The sequence below is a fragment of the Physeter macrocephalus genome, chromosome 14, assembly GCF_002837175.3.
Source record: "Physeter macrocephalus isolate SW-GA chromosome 14, ASM283717v5, whole genome shotgun sequence".
In the NCBI taxonomy this organism is placed as follows: Eukaryota; Metazoa; Chordata; class Mammalia; order Artiodactyla; family Physeteridae; genus Physeter; species Physeter macrocephalus.
Window position 1 is genome coordinate 15,172,030 of NC_041227.1, and position 22,769 is coordinate 15,194,798.

Genomic DNA, 22,769 nt, shown 5'->3' on the forward strand with positions numbered 1-22,769 from the left:
CACTTGGGAAAACCGTGCAACTTTAGTCTATGTAATTATCTTGTCATGAGTATGTAAAAGTATAATGCATGTGAATTTATTATATTTGCACTATAAAGGTATTTGATTAAAATAGAAAGACAAGCTTTTAAGGCCCTTTCTTTAACAGCTTTTATCAGTTAGCAGCCATTCTATGTTTTTCATTTTTTTTGGACATACGGACAGTCAGGTTTATAAATCATCTTGCAGAATGCTCCTGATCCTTCTAAAACTTAAGGTCTGGCTGGTAAGTAAAGTCTTGAACTCATTTGGAAATGGTACTAAATATCGTTACTGGACAAGACACTTGGGTAGATGAGAGAGAAGGTCAGCACTGTCAGGAAACTTCTTCGGGAGAGGTAGCACACAGGGCGGCAGAATAGAACCGTTCACTCAGGAAAGGTTTACTGAGTGTTCTGTACCAGGCCCCATCAGGTTCTGGGATGCACCTTTAAACAGGATAGACAGTGGCTCTGCCATCTTGGACTTAGAGTTTCGAGGAGGGTATAATGAGCTGACAGGTAGTACAACGTGTTGTGATTAGTGCTGTGATTTGGGAATTGCAGAGAACTCAAAGTAGAGGTGCTAGGTTGGGGTGTCATGGTAGGCTTCTTGGAAAAAGTGTTGTCTCAGCCAAGAAATGTTAGGAGTTAGCTAATAAAAGAGAAATGGGGAAGTGGAATGGCATTGCTGAAGGGTAGACTAAACGGTATGTTAAGGGTAGGGAGATTTTAAAAAAAACATGTTCAGTGAAGCTGTAAAGGGGAGAAGTGGGCAGGGACTAGGTCACGAAGGGCTTTGTAAACCACATTGAAGAGTTTGGACCTTATGCGAGGGCAGCAGGGAACATATTCACGTATTCAGAGTGACGTGGACAAATGACGTCTTCAGTCACTGTGGCTGATATATGGAGAATGGCTTTAGGGACATGAGACCAGGGGCAGTCCATATAATAAGGTTTGAAACAAAGAAGTCAAGGTGAGGATGGAGAGAAACTGAGAGCTGAGAGCTACTGAGTAATTAAAAATTTTAACTCGGCAATTGAGTAGCTATGGGGGAGAGGTAGATTCCTGAGTGATGCTGGTTTAATCACCTGAGTGTATGGTGGTTCCGTTTATATGGTGAGAAAAACTGGAAGGGGAGGAACAATTTGCGCTAGAAGAAAGATGGGAGGTGGTCCCTCAAGATGGCTAAGAGTCAGACTGTTTAGGTTTGCAAACAAGCTTTGTCATTTTCTATCAGTCAGACTGGTCAGTTAATACTTACTGAATATATACTATGCTTTATGACCTTGGGCAAATGACAAGCTGTCTGAGCCTCAGTGTTTCCTTTGTTTGAAAGTTTATCTTAGTACAAAAGATTGTTCAGGGAATAAAACTACTTTGCTTAACCCATTTTAAGTGCTTAACCCATTTTAAGCACCATCTGGTGGTAGCTGCTAATCTCCGTGTGGGCTAATATGAGACTGGACAGTAGTCAAAGGTGAGAGATATTCAGCCATAATCTGGCGGAGGTTAGATTTGAGGTGTTCTTACAGAATTAAACAGATGGGACATAGAGGGGACAGTCTCAGTTGAGCTATAGGTGAGGGGTCAGGAAACAGGGCTTGATATGAAGTGTTGGAACCGCCACCATTTAAACCAGTTCTTTATGCCGTGGTTCAGCGATAAAGTTGCCAGGGATTTGGGGGGCCATTCGGGGAGGTGTAGCCCCTTACTTTGCCAGTGAAAAGCAATCACCTCATTTTCCTTAAAGCAGGGCCAGCCAGATTAAGACTTTTAAAGGTCCTGAACTTCCAGAACATTACCGTGTACCATCCCCCACCTTATGTCCTTTAAGGTAAAAGCAATACTAAACTGTAAAGTAAATGTAACAAAGTCCAATAAAGGTTTTATTTTTTTCTCATGATGATAACTTTGATATTAATTTGAAATAACAAATTCTCTTTAAAAACGAGAGGGCGGTGTCCCTGCTTTGCTTGGTTATACCTTAAGAATAAGTTAAAGTTGGCCTGTTGCTAGGACACCCAGTAGTTTACTCAAGACTCAAGTGAATTACACACGTTGAGTGCTGAATTATACACATGCATAAAAAATGTCAGTGTTTTCGGTAAGCCCAGGATTATACTATAAAGCAAGGGAGTATTGAATCCTCAGACCTCATGGTGTTATCCCCTTCCAGAAGAGTCACCTGGTGTCTTATCACCATGAACAGGCCTCTCTGTCCCCCACTATTGCAGATTGGGGTCCCTGGCTTTGAGGTCAGCAGTGTGCTCTAGGAATTCATCAAAGGCAACATCCATGGCTGCCAATTACATGCTTAGAGCTGGGAGAAAGCTTATAGGCCCTTGTTGGAGTTCCCTGTCTAGGTTGCTCTTGCTAGGTACTCAGTTGGATGGGAAATAAACCTCTTGACAACCAAAGATACTCCCAAAGAATGGCCATAGACCTGGTTTTCAGGTGCTTTTTGATGTTCTGGACCAAACCATGACTGAGGCCTAATTTAAACCAGGAGAGCTTTTTCGTCCATTCCAAGTCCCTGCTTGATTATATTTTTCTTTTTACACAGTCAAGCTAAACTGAGTATTCAGTAATACGAGTCATGCATGTGATCTCTGTGGATTGATGGCAGATGCCAGGCTTATGCTTATTAATGGGAGCTGCTGTTCATCTCTTTACACTTGTGTGTTTGTCTATCCATCCTGTTACCTAGGAGCCCAAATCAGGCAGCCTACTCGGTGGTCTCCTAATTACTGCTGAATGACTCAAGCCACGTGATGCCTGTAGCCTCAGGTGAAGAAGAATGAGAGCTACCCCAAAACAGCAACATGTACCAAGCAATGAACAGACATTATCTACAGCCCTGTAAGGTGGTGATGGTTCTCCCCCTTTTATAGATCAAACCAAGGTGTAGAGAAGTTAGTGTCTTGCCCACAGGTACTTAGTAAGAGGCAAAGCAGAGAAACAAACCCAGGGCTTGATTTTTTCCAGTTAGACCCCAATTTCCCTTGGCCCATAAGGATGTAAGATAAACTAGAGACTGCCTAGAGACATGTAGGGGAGCCAGCTGGCTCTCTATAAACGCATCACTAATGAAGGAAAGTTAGTAGCTCCCTGAAGGCAATAACTGCTGTCTTCCTGGGTCACTGTATCCCAAGGTACTGGCACCTTATCAGATGAGAGAGTGAACATTTGGTTAAAAAAATTGTTTTTCCAGAAAAGTAGTGCCCTAAAGGATTCTATTACCCACCAGCTTTAAATGCAATAACATGAAACATTTGGGGCCACTGATTATATAGAAGTGCTGAAGCAGTACTGTGAGCAGTGGGTGCTGGGGAACTAAGAGGTATTTTACAAGAGAAACCGGAAGTGCTGGCTCATAACATGGAAAATCACTCCTGTGGCTTGTAAAGCACCTAGCACTGTTGTGAGGTAAAAAGGATTGGAGCCATTAGCTCCATTTTTCCAGATGTGAGAAACAGACTAAGTTCCTTAGAGAAGGCTGACCTGAAGAGCTGGTATGTTGCAGTGTAAGGACTTCTGTTGGCTTCCTCAAAAGCCAACAGTAAGTGTATGGCTATCCTGAGTATTTCTCAACTGACCCATCACCAACACACCAGACCCAACAAGGACGGGGACCTAGCTTCTCTCTCCTCTGGGGAGATGAATAGGGGGCAGAGAAAAAGCCATTAGCTTAGAGAAACAGCTAAGCAGCATGGGACCAGAGATGGTGAAGCCACACCCTAGTCACCCCTCAAGGAATTTGGGTTTACTTACAGGTGCTTCCAGAATAAAATGTTCAGTTACAACTTGGGTCTCAGAGGTTAAGGACTTCTGCTTTATATTTTCAAAGAAGCCAGAAAACAAGCCAGTTTTCACATTGACACTTTCTCACTATAAAATACCTCCCTTCTTTCCGTGGTCTGTCTGTGGGCTAACTAACTGCACAGCCTGGCTCCAGCCATCAGGAGGAAATCGTGAGCTGCAGTCAGACTGCCTGACCTTGAATCCCAACGCTACTTAACTAGCTGTGTGTCCCTGGGCAAGCTAGCTTAACTTTTCTGTGCCTCACTTTCCCCACAGGGGCAATACTACATTTCATTAAGGGTGCTTGAAGATTAAATGAGATTTTGTATGTGAAGCGCTTAACACGATGGATGCCCAGCCCACACTCAGGAATCATTAGCTGTCAGGGTTAAAGGCCAGTCTGGGAAGCATACCTGGGCCTTGTGAAAGGAAAAGTTTGCGTATCTATCACTGTGGGCATCTAGCTCCACCTCCTTTCTTCACATTGGTGTCTTCTCACTGCACATGAGGCAGCCAGCCCACGGTCTAGAGAATGCACGTGCTGCCACAGCGCCCCTGCCGGCCTCCCCAGGAAAGAGGCTCTGCCCAGGCCACTGTGTCCCGTGAATAATAAACCCTCAGAACCTTTACCCAAACTGCCATTGTCACAAAAGATCTCCACACACACTCAACCTTACAGAGATTTTTATTTAAGACCCAGTCATGCATACTAAAATTACGTTTTCACCATTTTGACTTAGAAAATGCACTAGAAAAATAAAACTTTTGATCAAAACAAACACTGAAGTAGATGTATCCACCACCATGTGTCCCTATACTTGAAGCCAAACTGAATTTCAGTTTGAAGCGAGGAATGCGACCAGTGGCCGAAATGGTGCCCCAATCTGGTCACAAAATTGGTCCACCTCTCACCCCTTCAGAGTGGTGTCAGAGGCTCTTGGCCCCAGAGAATTTTCAAGTATTTCACTTGTAACAGGTTCCCACCTGATATACCAAGAGGCCGAGGCATATCCACAAGAATCCCAATGGCAGCTACTTAACTGCCCAACTAAAACATGGCGCCCTGTGAAATGAAAGGAAAAGCAGCTAATTGGCAAAGAGGAAAAAGGTCACTAGCATCTCCATCCACAAATCACCCTGGGCCTTCCCATGGAGCAAGCTCTATAAAGGAAGAATATTTGACTCTGATGTTGTTTAATACTTGTATTTCAAGCAAACCATTTCTGAGTCAGGAGAGCAGAAGGGAATTTACTTGAGATTAACAAAATTCACAGATCCCAATACTGAAAAGGATGACCAGAACTGACATCTTTCCTGAACAATCGATATGTTTCCGTTTGCTATCTCCACACCTCTCATGCCATGGGACAGCCATACGTACATCATTACCTTAGCGAACATTTTACTTCCTAAATGAAAGGAGAGGTTTCAAAGGAACACCTTAAAATGCGGTGCTACCCAATTGAAAAAGCAATCCGTGACTGATCTGAGAATCGGATGGCATTTAAAGCAGCTGCCCACCCAGGAAAAATTCTGAACGGCTCAATATCTCATAGGAATTCCGGGAAAATCTCTCTTATTACCCTGACTCTATTTCTGGCAAAAATGTAGTATCTTGCGAACTGAAGTGTTTGTAAACCTCTAAGGACAGGTGGCTCCTTGTGAAAGCGGGATGAAGTACTAGGGAGCTGAAGCCACCTTTGCCAAGAGCAAATAAGAAACTCAAGAGGGGAAGCCAGGGTTGCACTTACGGCTATTTCTGTAGATTTCTTCCAGCCTCTGGCCGTGAAGGTAGAACAGGATTCCAGGAAGAGGCACAATTTTCCAGAATTCTGTGTAGAAGAGAGGAAGAACACGCCCTCCCCCAAATTTCTCAAGCTTACAGATTCATTTGGAAGCTTTAGGTGTCAGTTCATTCAGACCTAAATTTCCTAAAGAATCACCCAGATGCAGGGAAAAAAAGAACAAAGCCTCTTATGCCAGGAACAGAGGGTTCAGAGCTCCGAGTGTAGACCCCCTTTATCGTATGACGATTCAGGGATGTTTGGTGGCTGATCTGAGGCCACGCGGCAAAGTAAAGCTGGAACTCTGGTCTCCTGGTTTACTATTCCTTTCCCTTACCTACGCCATGCTACCTGGAATTGCAGGAAAAGTTCATTTTCAGGTGTTTGTGAAACGGATCAGAACTTTTCCCTGAAGGAAAACACTCGCAGTTCTCCAGGTGTTCAACTACTTGCTCCATCACTGTGCCCTCACTGCTGAGTGAAGCCCCCAGCGTGCTCCTGTGGTCATTCCCCTGCCCTGCCTGGGGCAGCTTCACACAGACGCCTGGTGAAGCCATGCGGAGACCGCCATGTTCTCCACCCAGGGAGGTCCTGGTTTCACAGCTTGGTTCAAACCCCTGAGGTGCCAAAACCATTTGATCTCTCTGGAGCCAACATAAAATACAGCAGCTCCAGAAGGTAGATAACCCTTGGCTCTGACTCCTTTCAGAAGCTGAATGAAACAGCTCCTTGATCCAACTGGGAAGGCCTGGGAAAAGGGCAACATCCTTCCTGGTCTTTGAGAAATTTCTCTAGGTGAGCTTGGTCATCCCTACGTTAAGACATGTAGACAAAGGCAATTGGCCAGCAATGCAATGCACAGTTTAAACCTTGGAAACTTGAACGATTCGTGTCTAACCTTTTTGTTTTGTTTTTTAATCACTCTGTCCTCTTTGGGACCTAAGAAAGCCTCTAACCAACTCTCCCATCCAGGCAGTTGAGTTCTGAACCCTCTACTATAGCCATCCCACTTGTCCTATTTAGACCTTTCCAGCAATGCTGGTCACACTATCATTGTCAGATGGGACTAGAGGCAGCCAGGGGTATGCATTTTGACATTTCCCGCTCAGCCAGGTCCCTATAACATCCAGGGTTAGCATCTATAGTGAAAAGAATTCTCCCCAGAATTGGCACTAAGGAGGTAAGTCATTTCCACCAACAACTTCTCCAGGCATTTTTAAAAGTGCTAGAGAGATGAACAGCTTATTAACACCTGACTGGCCTTTGAATTTCAGAGGGCTGTTCTAATCCTAACTGAGCCATCCATCTTGCCTGCTGCTCTAACAAATGCACGGAGAAGGTACACACACAACGCGTGGTACTTGTCACTGTTTTTTTTTTGGTCACACCACGCAGCATATGGGATCTTAGGTCCCCGACCAGGGATCAAACCAGCGCCTCCTGCACTGGAAGCGCGGAGTCTTAACCACTGGACTGCCAGGGAAGGGGAAGTCCCACTTGTCACTTTTTAACACCACCATTTGCATGGAATGAGTATGAAGGGAAATAGGTCAAAAGCCGTCAGATGAACCACTTATTTTGATGCGTGGGCTAAGGCTAAATTCTTGACAGAAAAGGGTCTAAAGTGCTGAAATGCAGAACTAACATTCAGTCTGGCCGAACACGAGAGAGAGAAACTTAAGTGGGCTGGGGTGGCAGGGGTGAGGGTGGAGGTCCCAGAATAATCTGCCTTTGCGTTCATTTCCGGAAGCCAAAATCTAAGAATCCCAAGGAAGTTAAACATTCACCATTGCCAGGTTTAAAATATACCCCCGAGTCTCAGGAATGGAAGGAATTCATCCAAGATTCTGGGCATCTCACCTGCCCTCACAACGGCCATCCTTTCCAAGTCTGACCCTCACCATGAAAAGAAAACGGGGATTGCCCAGTCCACTGTTTCTTTAAAGGCAGGGCCAAAAAATGACGCATCCCTCTTGGAAAGGCCCAGGCGTACTACGAAAAACAGGATGCAACCACTGGTATCTAGAGAGTCCTCTTTCTAGGCAGAAAACCGACGTTTAACATTCAATCAATCACTAAACCAAATCCCAGAACCTCGGTAGTAGCCAAAAGGGCCCTCAGGATCACTTCATTCAGCCTCATTTTACAGATGAGAAAGCTGAGGCCCAGGTCTCTTAATTCTTAGGCCAGAATTCTTTTCTTTTTTAAAATAAATTTATTTATTTATTTATTTTTGGCTGCGTTGGGCCTTTGTTGCTGTGCGTGGGCTTTCTCTAGTTGCGGTGAGCAGGGGCTACTCTTCTGTGTTTGTTTTTTTTTTTTGTGGTACGCGGGCCTCTCACTCTTGTGGCCTCTCCCGTTGCGGAGCACAGGCTCCGGACGCGCAGGCTCAGCGGCCATGGCTCACGGGCCCAGCCGCTCCGCGGCATGTGGGATCTTTCCGGACCGGGGCACGAACCCGCGTCCCCTGCATCGGCAGGCGGACTCTCAACCACCGCGCCACCAGGGAAGCCCTGGGGGGCTACTCTTCATTGCAGTGCACGGGCTTCTCATCGTGGTGGCTTCTCTTGTTGCAGAGCACGGGCTCTAGGCGCATGCGCTTCAGTAGTTGTGGCACACGGGCTCAGTAGTTGTGGCTCGCGGGCTCTTGAGCGCGGGCTCAGTAGTTGTGGCGCACGGGCTTAGTTGCTCCACGGCATGTAGGATCTTCCCAGACCAGGGCTCGAACCCGTGTCCCCTGCATTGGCAGGCGGATTCTTAACCACTGTGCCACCAGGGAAGCCCCCAGAATTCTTTTAGCTACACAGGCCTGGCATCCAGTCTTTTAGGTTGAGTAAAATCATGTACATCTAGGATCATGTATGATTCCATTGAGAACCAGGCCTAAGGCTTTATGGGTCTGGGAAAACTTTAAGTTTCTATTGCAAGATTCAACCCATGAATCCCAGAGGTACGTGAGGTCCCTGGCTCCCGAATTTGATCAGGAGGTGCTGCTTCTGTCTGGGTGCTTGCATGATTCAGTGAAGGTGCTTTCCAGACCCAGTGATGGACTAACACTTAAAGTTTCTTGATGAGCACAGAGGTCTGCAGTTAGGGTTCATGTGAAGAACACAAACTCCCATTGTCTCACGTGTGGCCACTTTGCAGCCTCGGTCAAACTGTTTCATAGGTGTGTGCTGACTGGCCAATCAGGTTGTTTCCTCTTAGAACGTGGCATCGAAGTGACTTTGGTCCCAATTTTTCTTGCTTTGAGCTGTGTCAAAACCAGATACGGCTTCAGATGAAGGGCTGCACACTGGGATTCCAAACGTTTGGAGTCGCTGGGAGAGCTTTCTCCATGTCTTCCATAGGAGTCATTCAAGTAACCAAAGCCTCACCCCGCGGCGTACCTCAGAGCCCTACAGGCTTTTCCTCCACGCTGCAGTTCCGTTACAAGGAGCAAGACAATCCATGGCACCTCAAATTCTCCTTGGACCTCTCCAAAGAAAGAAGAAAAGGTTTTAAAGATGGTGACATTCACAGGGGACTGGCTAGTAGCAGGAGTACAGCTGTGATTTCACAGCCCACATGGAGTCATCACACGGCGCCTCTGAGCTCAGCCCCTCGGGCGGCAAGGCCTGGCCCAGGATGCTGTCGCAGGGAGGGCCAGGTTGGCAGAACTCCCTCACAAAGTCCTCCTCCGAGGCCAGCAGCGCCGCGTTCCAGGCGGTGATGTCCAGCTCTCCGGCCGTGCCCCCGTACTCCTTGGGGAGAATGTTTCTTGGAAGGTTTGAATGGAGAGAGTTCAGGTCAGACCCATGAAGGAAAAACTACAGAGGATGAAAGGAAAGCACACATGTCCTTAGGTTAATCAGTAAATCAGGAGGTGCTCAAACAAATATCTGTTGAATGAATAAAGGAACAGTTGATGCCAACTTTACCTAGTTCCTCGAAAAGCTTGAGGATCCTTAATCCTCTTTTCTTTATACATGTCCTGTTGGCTGGTAAGGAGTATAAGGAAATGCATCCGGAATTCTAGCCCTTCCCTGCCACCCTAATGGTACCATCCCTTCTTACCTGGATTTCTACAACAACTTCCTCACTCGTCTCTGTGCTCACACCCTTGTCCCACCACAATCTAAGCGCTTTTCAACATGCGTCGGATCAAGTCACTCCTCTAATAGGTACAAGCTTCCCGTGCTCCCACGTCACGCAGACTAAAAGCCGGACTCCCTACGATGGCCTACATGACCTGGCCCCTGTTACCCCTCTGCCTCCCACTCCTACCACTTGCCCTGCTGCTCCCCCAGGCCACTCCCATCTCAGGGTCCCCCAGATCACTGTAAGGTTCACTCCCTCATTGCTTTCAAGTCTTTGCTCAAACGCCAGCTTCTCAGTGACACCACTTCTAACTACCCCATTGAATACTACAACCCCTTCCCCGCTTCCAGCACCCGCTGTCCCCGTTCTCTGCTTTATTTTTCTCCATAGCACTTAGCACATCCTTATCCTAGATAGCATATGTAATCCATTGTCTGTGTCTCTTTCTAGAATGAGAGGGATTTTGGGGGCAGAGATTTTGGTCTGTTTTGTTCATCGAGAACATACTTGCACAGAGTAGTTGATCAAAAAATATTTCTGAGTGAATGAATGAACATACGAAGGACCAAGTGAACAAGATTGTGGGCCACCAGTAAGGTCATTTCACAGATGTAAAAGACCTCTTCCAAAGGCTGCTTTGGTAAAAGCAGGTTCCAAACGGGAGCTCCAGGAACCAACATGGGTTCAAACCCAGGTAGGGAGGCCACTAAATCAGAGGTTCTCAAATCTAACCATGTATCAGAATCACCTAAGGAGATTCTAAAAGCATAGATTCCTGGGCTCCACCCCCGAACTGATGAGTTAAAATCTTCAGGGAAAGGGCCTGGGAATCTGGATCTGGATTTTAAGTTTCCTCGCTTACACACTTGAGATTCTCTAGATGTTTCCTCTTTGAAAAAGAGAACAAAATTCAAGAATATTTGAGTGACCAGAACCATGTTCCCAGGCCTAGGAAAGAAGGAGAAAAATACCACCCACCACATTTCAATTGTGATCCTGGGAAAAGTTAAAAGAGAAGTGGCTCTTCAGGGTCAGAGAGGAAGACTGTCTTTGAAAGTGACATCTATCCTTTCTTAAATAAGAATTAAACTAAAAACTCACAGATCTCATAAACCTTGAATTACTCCACAAACTACAAACAAGACCACAAACTAGGTAAGTGGAAAGGCTTAAAGAGCATTTTTAAAGCCCAAAGAGTTGTAGTAAGAAATTGCCGGGCTTCCCTAGTGGTGCAGCGGTTAAAAATCCGCCTGCCAATGCAGGGGACGTGGGTTCGAGCCCTGATCCGGTAAGATCCCACATGCCGCAGAGCAACTAAGCCCGTGTGCCACAACTACTGAGCCCGCGTGCCACAACTACTGAAGCCCGTGCTCCGCAATGAGAAGCCACCACAGCGAGGAGCCCGCGCACAGCAACGAAGACCCAACGCAGCCAAAAATAAATAAATGAATTTATTTAAAAAAAAAAAAAAGAAATTGCCATGACTCTTTTTAACTACCTGCCCAGTGACTACCCTTTGCCTTGTCCTCTTACACATAAAACACAATGTTGGTTCACAATGCCCAGGCCAGGATATTAAAAAAAGTCTAAATGATCACAGAGCGGGGACGTTCCTACGATAACAATCCTGGTTCTGCTCTCGCCACTGGCAAATATTATATTCTCATTAATTTCATCTCCCCCTCACAGAAAGGAGTGTTCATTTATTTTATCTGTAACCTTGCACTTTCCAAATTAGTAGTCCCAGGGCAAGAATAATACGCTAAGTTTACTGTCATCACAATAAATTTACAGATGTCACAAAAAAGGCAGCATTAAAAAAAAATTGAAGTATCTGAAGTCGATAGGATCATCACTTACTCTGTTTGCTATTTTCTCCTTCAGAAACGGTTTTATGATGGCAAAAATGCCTTTAAATATTCGAGGCTCGTTCACTACATGGACTGCTTTTATCCGAATGGGGAAACCATCCTGTGGGGAAAGGGAAGGGGGTGTTAGAACCTGTGGAGCATCTGGATACTGTCCATTACCACAGCCTGGGAACTTTTTTTTGTCCCCCAGATCATCAGACAGGACTAGAAAACCACTGATCCAAATGCATTATCCTTACACCTGAATCTGCAAGGAAGAGTGGAAGCTAAGGAAAACCAAAGTATTGTCTCAAAGCCAGGATTCACATTTCTGATAATGACCAGAGGTGACATTTAAATGCTTAAATAATCAGCCTGGTGTGCAGCAGTGGCTCAAACACACCACTGAGGAGAATCGTGGTGTCGCTGAACCTCCAGAGCTCATGGGAGACAGCACCCCACGGGCTGGGTCAGAACAAAGTTCCAACCTGCCAGAGCTGGGAGGCACGGGCCAGGCTACATCCTGAAGGTCTCGGTTTCCTTTCAACAGGGAAAGATAATTATTGCCGTGTCTCTCTCAGAGGATTCCTTGAAGGAATGAATGGGTTATAAAGACTGTAAGTGTGCTTTGCAGCAACGATGATATACTGCCCAGCACAGGGAATTACAGCCATTATTTTGTAATAACCTTTAATGGAGTATAATCTACAAAAATACTGAATCATTACGCTGCACACCTTAAACTAACATAATATTGTAAATCAACTATACTTCAAATTTAAAAAAAGTGCTTTGCATGTGCAAACCATTTCACACACTACTGGTGTGTAAGGAACTTTATGGTTCCCAGAGATTTGAGTTCTGAAACACAGAACATGAGGTGTGAAAGCATCTGACCAAAACAGCCCAACAGGGCTCCCAATGCCCAGGTCCCACAGAAAGGAGGAGAGGTTCCATCACTTCGGCAGAAACCTTCTCAGTTTCGTTTGTTTTGAGAATTTCTCTGCCTTCTGGACCAAAAAAAAAAGCAGAAAGCATTTCTCTGTGTTTTGGACTCTTGCCCTAAAGCTGATCTTGCCCAGAAACTACTGGAGACCCTGATGAGAATGAGTGGTGAATTGGCCTTTTACGTTTCTTCCCATAATGCTTTTCTATTGTTCTGACTGTGGAGAGGAGGTGGGGGTTTGTGTATCAGGTGGAATTAGAGGTAAGTGGACGGGGCCCTGGGGAAACCAAACAGCCACAGGACAGGCACACGACACACAGGGGCCATACCTGAAGGATGCCAATCACCTTTTTGGCTATAAAAGGGCCAAAATGAGATGCCTTTGATAAGCTCACTCCTTTGTAGTCTGCAAGAATTACAATTCCATTCACCTGGGTTTCTTCAGACTGAATGAGTTTTTCTAATGTCAGGTATATGGCTCGGATGTTTTCGGTAATTGGATAGTTGCTCGGGATCCATCTGTCTAAGGTCATAAGAGATGGACAGTATGTTACAGAAATGAACACAAACAAGTAATCAGACAGGCTATGATTTATCTCCTTCCTAAAACTATTGTTTAAAAATGGAAAAGACAGAATTCTACTGGCATGACTATTTAGATCTCTAAGTGGTAGCTGATGTTTCTTAACTCCAAACATAGCAGCACATTCTGAAATGGAAATGCAATTGAGTGGTGAAGATGAAATAGTGAGTTCTGAAGTCAGACACATGCGGGGGTTTGAATCTTACTAGTTGTGTGACCTTGCGCAAGTTACCTTCTCACCATGGGCCTACATATTATGCTGTACATAGAATAGGATAACAACACTGGCTTCATGGACATCTGTACCTTCTGCCATCACAAGTCCCCTTATCTTCATGAGACCACCCTGATTTTCCTTGGGGAATTACCCCTTCCCATGCTAGCCATACAGTTTGGGTAAACGGACTTCACTCCTGGGTCCAGAGGTGGGCTTGGCCAATACGGGTATTATAACCTCCTGGCCACAAGCATGTGATCCAAGCCAGGTCAAGCAAAACCATGGGGACTCAATTCTGGGACCTTGGCCCTTTGGAAAGAGAAGATCTCTCTTCTTTCTTGTAGTGGTGAGGCTGGGAGCCTGAGACTCGGGGACCCCATGAGGCAAGAGCTGGTCTGAGAATGAAGCCCAGACTGAGGACAGCAGAGGTGGAGACTACAGCCTTCCAATGCTGTAGTCTGAGCAAATCCCCCTTTCCAGGCTGGATGCTCCTTTAATGTTCCCCATATGATCGAGGAGTCTTTCTCTCTTTGGGGAAAAGATGAAAATGATGACTTTTGAGTGTTAACCACTATTCTCAAGAAAATCCCACTAACATCTCGGTGTCTCTTTCTTACAAAGGTGAAACTCCACAGGGGGACTTCCCTGGGGGCGCAGTGGTTAAGACTCTGCGCTCCCAATGCAGGGGGCCCGGGTTCGATCCTTTGTCAGGGAACTAGATCCCACATGCATGCCACAACTAAGAGTTCACATGACACAACTAAGACCCAATGCAACCAAATAAAAAAAAAAATAAATAAATAAATATTAAAAGAAGAAAAAAACTCCACAGGACTGCCACCAGTGGGATTTGTGATATGTGCAAAATTCCTATGAAAAAACCCTTGTCCAAAAATTATGCCAGCTTGTTGTTTGATGTTGCTGCCAATTGAACGTGCTTCTACACAACTGGCTATCATCCTTTTCAATCACATATGTCTCAAAAGAGCTTGTAAAAAGGCAAAGCCAATACCTAGTTCAGAACAAAATCTGTATCTGCCTCCTGCTAAAATGTTGAGTCAGTGGGGAGGGATCCAGATCTGCTGCAGACATATGGGGAAAAAAATCCATCACACGAGCAAAGAGTTCAAACCACACAAGCAAAGGGGTGAAACCAGTGTGGTAATATCCGACTGTTTTGTAATATTCGTATGAGGTGAGCACAGAGGAGGGGCAGAAACTCGCTGACTGGTTTCTAGGTTCCTTGGTGCCCTGACATCTCCACCGCATTGCTTATTTTAAAATGAACGGCCCTCATTTTGGAAAAGCACCTAAAACAGCAGGTAAAGCAGTTAACACTGTGCCTGGTACACAGTAAAGGCTCAAGAGAATGTGGTTTAGTCTACCAAGAGGGTTTGGTAAATGGCTAAAGGAAATGGTAACGTGGGGCCTGCAGGCAGAGAGAGGTGCCCTGCCGCTTCCACTCCCCATTAGCTTCAAGAGGCGCTTGTACGCATGAGCAGAAAGGGCAGGCAGCAGGTTCTCATTTTCCCAGCGTGGTTGGGAAGAAGAACACAGCAATCTTACTTTCACATTTTGTTTTTCAGTTCTGCTCTGATGGAAAATGTTGAGGTTGGGGGCAGAGTGGAGAACTCTCCTGAGTTTATAATGCATTTGGTGTCAGGGAAGAGAAGAGGATGAAGAATCAGAAGGCTTGAGTTCTAGGACCCCTCGTTGTGTCAACCAAAAAAATGTTCCCACGCATTTCTAAATGCTTTGGGGAGGGGGGAGGTGCCTCCATTGAAAACTACTGTGCCAAAGAAATGTCAGGTGTCCCGACTGCCATCATGCAGTGCTGAGATCTAAGAGTGAATCTAAAGTGAATACTTCAAAGCAGAGGGAGGGGGGAGAGGACAGAGGAGGCACGTGGTAGGCAGATACCTTTCCAGGCATCTGCCCAGCCCAGACCCTTTCACTGATATCTGTATCTCACGTGCTCACTAAGGAGTGAAAGGGTGGGAGCTGAGGGGGGGTGTCCTGGCAGCCCCGCTTGTACGCGATGACCAGGGTTGCTTTCTCAGCCCACCAGATTCCCGACCCTAGAAATCTGGAATTTGCATCGAAAGAACTTAGTTGGGTGGCCAGGTAAACCTGGGAGCTGCGGGGTGTACCGAGGGAGCAGAAGCCGTCCATGGACAGAAGTGTGAAGAAGATGTGCAAAGGGCAGCAGAGATGCGGTCCAGAGAGACACACGGACTGACAGACAGTCAGAAGCACAGACAGGGAGAATGGGGGGCTTAGTTCCTGATGGGGGAATGAATTGGATTCTGGGTCTTGGCTCCTGGGCCCGGCAAGAGCCGTGTTCCTTCAGATCTCTGGTGCTGTGCTTCCATCTCCTTAGACTAAATCCTCCCTTTTGTCTTAAGCCGGTAGAGCAGGGTTTTGTTCTCTTGCGATCAAAAGAGCCTTGACTGGGACTTCCCTGGTGGCTGAGTGGATAAGACTCCATGCTCCCAATGCAGGGGGCCTGGGATCGATCCCTGGTCAGGGAACTAGATCCCACATGCATGACGCAAATAAGAGTTTGCATGCCACAACTAAGGAGCCCGCACCGCAACCAAGACCTGGTGCAACCAAATAAATAAATATATATACGTATGTGTTTATATACATATATATATATATATATATATAAGAGCCCTGACTAAGGCAAGAAGGGGACAAAAGGGAATAAGAAAGAGAGAGAGGGTGCTAAGCAGACGCATCCCAAGCTGTACCCACGCCCCGCCCCCAGAGACGGTGAGGGTGGTACCTGGACGGAGGCAGAGGATGTGGCAGCCCCTGGGGTCGGTGTGGGGCAGTACAGTGAGGAATCCGGAAGCCAGGGCCTCTTTCAAGGCCGAGGGCCGCAGGTTGTGGAAGACTTCGGGCCAGCTTCTCCGGCAGCTGTGGTAGTTGATCAGGAGCTGGAGGGCCCGGTCGTAGTCAAACTTGCGGGCTCGGAGGAAGCGCAGCAGGAAGGCGTCCTCGAGGGAGGTGCTCAGGTTCGGGCACTCCTTGCGCACCATGTCCCGCAGGGCCTGGACATCGCGGAGCCTCCATTCTGGCTTCTCCTGCAGTTCCTCCCTGGCTTTGGCCACCAGGTCCTCGGTCAGCGAGCACACATAGCCGGCGGGCGCAGGGGGCGGCGGCAGCTCACTTTCTGAAAGTGAGGCCGCGGAAGGGCTGGTTCTCAGAGAGTCACTTTCTTCTGACATTAGTTCCCAGGATCCCTGCAAAAACAGAAGCCCTGCGTGATGTGGAGAAAGCACAGCACCGCTCATTCCAAATCAGAGAGCAGCACGAGGGAGGGCGGCAGAGACGGTTTTTGTCAAGCCGAGAACCTCGGAGCAGTGGTTCTTGACTGGAGGAGTATCTGAACCACGTGCCCAAGCCCAACCCCAGACGGCATGAAGGAAGAATCTCTGCAGAGGCACCCAGGCAGCTAGAGCAGGATGCACACACCCCTCATCACACACACTGGCCTTGCTCACAGAGGTATGAACCGGTGCTCAACACTACTTGTAATTAAAGAAATGCAAACTAAAACACCTTTGAAATTCAGATTAGCAAAAATGCAAAACAGGTACTCTGATATGCTTGCTGTTGGTGGGAGGAAATGCAAACTAAAACACCTTTTTTTTTTTTTTTTTAATTACCTTTATTCAAGTCAATTTGTGTGTGTGTGTGTGCGGTACGCGGGCCTCTCACTGTTGTGGCCTCTCCCGTTGCGGAGCACGGGCTCCGGACGCGCAGGCTCAGCGGCCATGGCTCACGGGCCCAGCCGCTCCGCGGCATGTGGGATCTTCCCGGACCGGGGCACGAACCCGTGTCCCCTGCATCGGCAGGCGGATTCTCAACCACTGCGCCACCAGGGAAGCCCCTAAAACACCTTTGAAATTCAGATTAGCAAAAATGCAAAACAGGTACTCTGATATGCTTGCTCTTGGTGGGACAATAAATTGACATAGCCTCTTTAGGGTAGTTTGTCAATATCTATAAAGATTTCAAACCACATACCCTTACAAGTATCATATGATATCACTTGTACGTGGAATCTAAAAAAGTGATACAGATGAACTTATTTACAAAACAGAAATAGACTCACAGACAGAAAGCAAACTTATGGTTACCAAAGGGGGAAGAGGAGGAGGGATAAATTAGGAATTTGGGATTAACAGATACACACTACTGTTTATAATATAGATAAACAACAAGGACCTACACAGGGAACTATATTCGGTATCTTATAATACCCTGTTAATGGAAAAGAATCTGAAAAAGGATATATATGTATAACTGAATCACTTTGCTGTAAACCTGAAACATTGTAAATCAACTATACTTCAGTTAAAAAAAAAACAAAAAACAACACATACCCTTTGGCCCAGCATTCCATTTCTAGGACACGTACTTGTATGTGTGTGCAAAATATGCACACCAGGATGATCGTTACAAGTATTAATTATGATGGCAAAAGACTGGAAACACTACCTACATCACCCAGTTGGAGCCTGGTTAGATAATATTACCATATGAGTGGAATACTATTCAGTCGTGAAAAGGAATTAGGCAGATCTTTATGAATTGACACGTTAAGGAAAAAGAAAGCAGTTGCAGAAAAGTGTGAAAAAAAGACCTGCATTTAAAGGAAACCATAAACAAGACGAAAAGACAACCCTCAGAATGGGAGAAAGTATTTGCAAATGAAGCAATGGACAAGGGATTAATCTCCAAAATATACAAACAGCTCATGCAGCTCAGTATCAAAAGAACAAACAACCCAATCAAAAAATGGGCAGAAGACCTAAATAGACATTTCTCCAAAGATGACATACAGATGGCAAAGAGGCACATGGGAAGATGCTCAACATCACTAATTATTAGAGAAATGCAAATCAGAACTACAATGAGGTATCACCTCACACCAGTCAGAATGGCCATCATCAAAAAATCTACAAAAAAACAATAAATGCTGGAGAGGGTGTGGAGAAAAGGGAACCCTCTTGCACTGTTGGTGGGAATGTAAACTGATACAGCCACTATAGAGAACAGTATGGAGGTTCCTTAAAAAACCTAAAAATAGAATTACCATATGACCCAGCAATCCCACTGTTGGGTACATGCCCTGAGAAAACCATAACTCAAAAAGACACCTGCACCCCAATGTTCATTGCAGCATTACTTACAACAGCCAGGTCATGGAAGCAACCTAAATGCCCATCAACAAATGAATGGATAAAGGAGATGTGGTAAATATATACAATGGAATATTACTCAGCCATAAAAAGGAACGAAACTGGGTCATTTGTAGAGACGTGGATGGACCTAGAGATTGTCATACAGAGAGAACTCAGAAAGAGAAAAACAAGTATCGTTTATTAATGCATATATGTGGAATCTAGAAAAATGGCACAGACGAACCTGTTTGCAAGGCAGAAATAGAGACACAGACATAGAGAACAAACATATGGACACCAAGGGGGGAAAGGGGGGGTGGGATGAATTGGAATATTGGGATTGACATATACATACTAATATGCATAAAACAGATAACTAATGAGAACCTACTGTATAGCACAGGGAACTCTACTCAGTGCTCTGTGGTGACCTAAATGGGAAGGAAATCCAAAAAAGAGGGGATATATGTATACATATAGCTGATTCACTTCACTGTACAGCAGAAACTAACACAACATTGTAAAGTAACTATACCCCAATTAAAAAAAAAAGACTTGCATTTACATTTTAAAAATATAAGCATATATACTTGCGAATGCACCTAAAATTTCTGGAAGGAAGCACAAGAAAACTGTTAACCATGGTTCCCTCTAGGGAACAGAACTAGACACTGGACATTTAAGGAGAGAGAGAGAGAGAGAGACTCTTTACTGTACTGTTAAATTTTTTGCCGTGTCGGGATGGAGCATAACTGATGGGTGTCCCCCGCTGCTGTCCCTCCGGATCCACCATCCAGTGGACGCACACTTTCCACAGACTGTCCCTGGCCAATGACTGAGTGAAACATAGGACTCCTTGAACAGGCAACTTTACCTCAAGGACTCCCTATCAGCCTGGCTGAATCTTCTGTGGAACCACAGTGCAGTCCAAGACTTCCTGCCCAAACCTCCTGCAGAGGGACTGGCCTCAAATCGCTATCGGAAGCTCTCCCTGATTTCTCCAGTTCCCCTCCCTTTTATGTGTTGCTGCCATTAAATTTCCTGCATGTCTAATCTCATCCTAGTGTCTGCTTCTTGGAAGATCTGAACTAAAACACCTATTAAAGGAAAAACCAAAACAAACAAAACAAAATAACACAGCTGCCTTAGGTATTTCAGGAATAAGGTTGCAGCAGGGCTGGCCAGTTCCAAAGCCCAAGCTCTTGTCCATGGGCTGTCACTGGTCCCCCACTCAGAACTCAACAAGGAAGGCAGAAACCATCTTGGGGTCTCTGCACATAGCAGGTCTCCCCCCAGGCAACGGCAGCCACAGTGACCGGGTCACCCCCTCTAAATCTTAGGTCTGCACACTCTGTTTCTTGTGTTCTAACCTCCAGCCTCACCCAGCTTCTTTCACTTCCTCCCAAAGGTGGTTTTCTTATCCTCTGCACATCCTGTTTCCTCTGACTAGCATGCTCATCCTCCAGTGCTTCTGACCAATACCAATTCACCCTTCGGTCCCCATTAGATGCTACTTCATTTATTCAACAAATATTGAGCACTTGGTAGGTACCAGGCCCTCGTCCAGGCACTGGGGGCAACTACTAGAAGATAATAAGTGCTATGGAGAGAAATAAAAGAGGCAAGGGGGTTGCATGTACCTGGGGATAGGACTTGCAATTTTAAGTAGGGTGATCAGGGAAGGGTGATCAGGGTGATCAGGGAAGTCCTCACCCAAGTGACATGTGTGACAAGATGACGATGAGGGAGCAAGCCATTCTGGGGGAAGAAAAAGTGTAAAGCCTGAGGCAGGACCATGCCTGGCTTTTTCAAAGAACAGGGAGGAGGCCAGTATGGCAAGAGCCAAATGCGCAAGGTGGAGAATATTGGCAGATGAATTTAGAGAGGAACTGGGGACCCAGTTGGTACTGGGCTTTGTAGGCCAGTAAGAGTGTAGTTACTCTGACTTCAGTGGGAGCCAAGGAGGGTTTTGAGTAGACTGACATGATCGGATTTAGATTTCAAAAAAGATCACTGGGCTATCTTGAGAATGGACTGTAAGAGGATGAGAACAGAGGCAAACAGACCATTCAGAGGCTACTGCAATAATCCAGGTGAGGGATGATGGTGCTTAAAGCGGGAAGCCTTCTCTGACTCCGGGCCAGGTTAGGAGCTCCCCTCACCCCTGCAGGAGCTCTTCTGCATAGCGCTTCTCTCACTGTTTCAACTGTAGGCAATTTGTGCACAACATCCACATCTGTCTTGTTCATCACCTTAAACCCACCCAGCACTTAACAGGGTGTCAGACACATAGTCCGTGCTCCATAAATATTTGTTGAATGAGTTTAATCTGCTTGGTGGAGGTATGCTGAGTGAGGAATAAATCAACAATCACGATTCACAGGACCCACCCTGGGCTCTGTTTTCCTGGCAGTCACCAACAGATGCCTGTAATCCCAATCGAGTAATTAGCCAGAAGACAGACTGTAGCATCCACGGACTACAGGCTTAGCCTCAAAGTCCCTCTCCAGCCTGTCTCCCACCTTTCCCCCTCTCAATGCACATTAAATGTCAGCCAAAGCAAACTAATGACCCACCATTCTTGGAACACCTCATGCATTTCTGATTCCTCTGCCTGGAATTTCCTTGCCTCATTTGTTCTCAACCAGACAACTCATCACCTTCCAGGCCCAGCTTCAATGTCACCTCCTCTATGAAGCCTTCCTTGACTCCCCCAGGGTGACTCTCCCGTTTTCCACAGCATTGGGTTCCTCCTTCTCTTTCAGAAAATGCAGGCCAGTGTCTTGTGTGTTTACCTGAAACTCCTCCAAGCCAGTTTTACCCATCCATTCATTTATCAAAGAATTACTGATCACCCGTGGCAGGCACTGTGCTTACAGGTGCCGGGCACACAACAACGAACAATATAATTCTTTGCCTTATGAAATTTAACTCATAGTGGAATGATGAAAAGAGATAATATGTACTTGAGCATTTTACCATGTATCAAGTACTGTGATAAGCACTTTACATCCATCTCTTGTTTAATCTTCACAATATTTGGTGACAGCACTAATACTGTTCCTATTTTACAAAGGGGGAAACTGCCCACTAGAATGTAAATTCCATAGGGGCAGACAACTTGCCTGCCGCGTTCACTGCTATCCCCAGTGCCTAGCCCATGATGGTACTCTGTAAATACTAGCGGATGATGTGAGGTTAAGGGCCCAAGGGTACACACCTAGTGAGGCAGAGCAAGGATGTATCTAGCCCCACACTGGGCTCTACGCTGCACCTAGAGCTTCCTGTTTAATCTCCAGGGCCTTGGCAGTATCGAGCACAGAGCAGGACCCAGTCACAGTCTGGTAAATGAATTGATGGGTGGGCATACAGATGGGTGCAAACACCATTAGTTAGGGTCAAGCCGGGAATCTCCCCCACCTGGAGCCTATCATTTTTCGAGCATCACCTTCCTTCCCGTCCTACCCCAAGAAGAGGTCAGGAATCACCGTTTCTGAAGCCCCCGAGACCCCACTTCCCGTCAACAGCCTTCCGAGGCCCCCACTTCCGGCTGTCGCCCCTTCCCCAGGTGTCCCCATTTCCTGGGGTCTCTCTCTACTCGGATGCCCCACTTCCGGTCGTCCCTCCCTCTCAAGGGTCCCTCTCCCTGGCCCCCGGGGCACACCGGCTCGCGGGCACTCACCGGCCCGGCTACGGGGCGGAGCGCGGGTCAATCGGCGGCGGGAGCCTCGTCCGGCAGCGCGCACAGTACCGACCCGCACTCCCCACCCGGCCGGCCCGGCCGCTCGCGCCGGAAGTGACGTACGCAGAGCGTAGGAAGGCGGGGCACCGCCCGCGAGTGCGCATGTGCGACATCTCCTCGAAGTGCCGGCCTTCGGTCCCCACCTGGCGGCCAGGACGGCGCGGTGGGACCTGAGCCTGGGAAGAGGGTGGCTGGGAGGCACAGGGAGCACGACCAGGTTGAGCTGGTATAGATGAGGAAGCTGAGGCCCAGAGAAGGAAGGGAAGAAACCGCCGTTTTCCGAGAACATGTTAACTATGTACCTGGTGTTTTACATCCATCATCTCATTAAATCCTCACATGGAATCCTACTATTTTATGAAAGGGAAACGCAATCAATGAAGTACAGAGTTTCAAACCTAGATCTTGGGATTAGCATTCCAGGATTCTCCCCACCAGAGCTGCCACCAGGACTGGCTGCTCCAAAGTGTAAGATTCCAATTCAGGGGACGTCTGTCTGTCTGTCTTTAGCCAAGTGACTTTGAGCAAGTCCCCATTCCTCCTTG

The 22,769-nt window shown here is 46.6% G+C and overlaps 1 protein-coding gene across 7 annotated transcripts; it reads right to left on the bottom strand.

Annotated features, from left to right (window-relative positions):
* Window positions 1–651: 651 nt before the first annotated feature.
* Window positions 652–22,260, bottom strand: TTPAL (alpha tocopherol transfer protein like). 7 transcript variants are annotated; one of them, XM_055090945.1, is made up of 6 exons: window positions 22,165–22,256; window positions 16,962–17,194; window positions 16,076–16,535; window positions 12,814–13,007; window positions 11,549–11,659; window positions 652–9,417 (listed from the first exon to the last, which is right to left on the bottom strand). In XM_055090945.1, the coding sequence occupies exons 3-6, from the start codon at window positions 16,518–16,520 to the stop codon at window positions 9,139–9,141; spliced, it is 1,029 nt and encodes a 342-aa protein (XP_054946920.1). In that variant the 5' UTR covers window positions 16,521–16,535; window positions 16,962–17,194; window positions 22,165–22,256; the 3' UTR covers window positions 652–9,138. The 7 variants fall into 7 exon arrangements, with proteins under 7 accessions (XP_054946920.1, XP_054946919.1, XP_023984319.1 ...); XM_055090944.1 differs by lacking the exon at window positions 22,165–22,256 and adding an exon at window positions 18,874–18,890; XM_024128551.3 differs by lacking the exon at window positions 16,962–17,194 and having other exon boundaries at window positions 22,165–22,260.
* Between the last annotated feature and the right edge of the window lie 509 nt (window positions 22,261–22,769).

Coding starts and splice junctions, on each gene's coding strand:
- TTPAL (XM_007123009.4), bottom strand. CDS start 16,586: ATGAGCGGTGCTGTGCTTTCTCCACATCACGCAGGGCTTCTGTTTTTG. Junction 11,660..12,813: donor AGGTGATTGGCATCCTTCAG/GTATGGCCCCTG, acceptor CTTTCCCCACAG/GATGGTTTCCCCATTCGGAT. Junction 9,418..11,548: donor AGGAGAAAATAGCAAACAGA/GTAAGTGATGAT, acceptor CATCCTCTGTAG/TTTTTCCTTCATGGGTCTGA.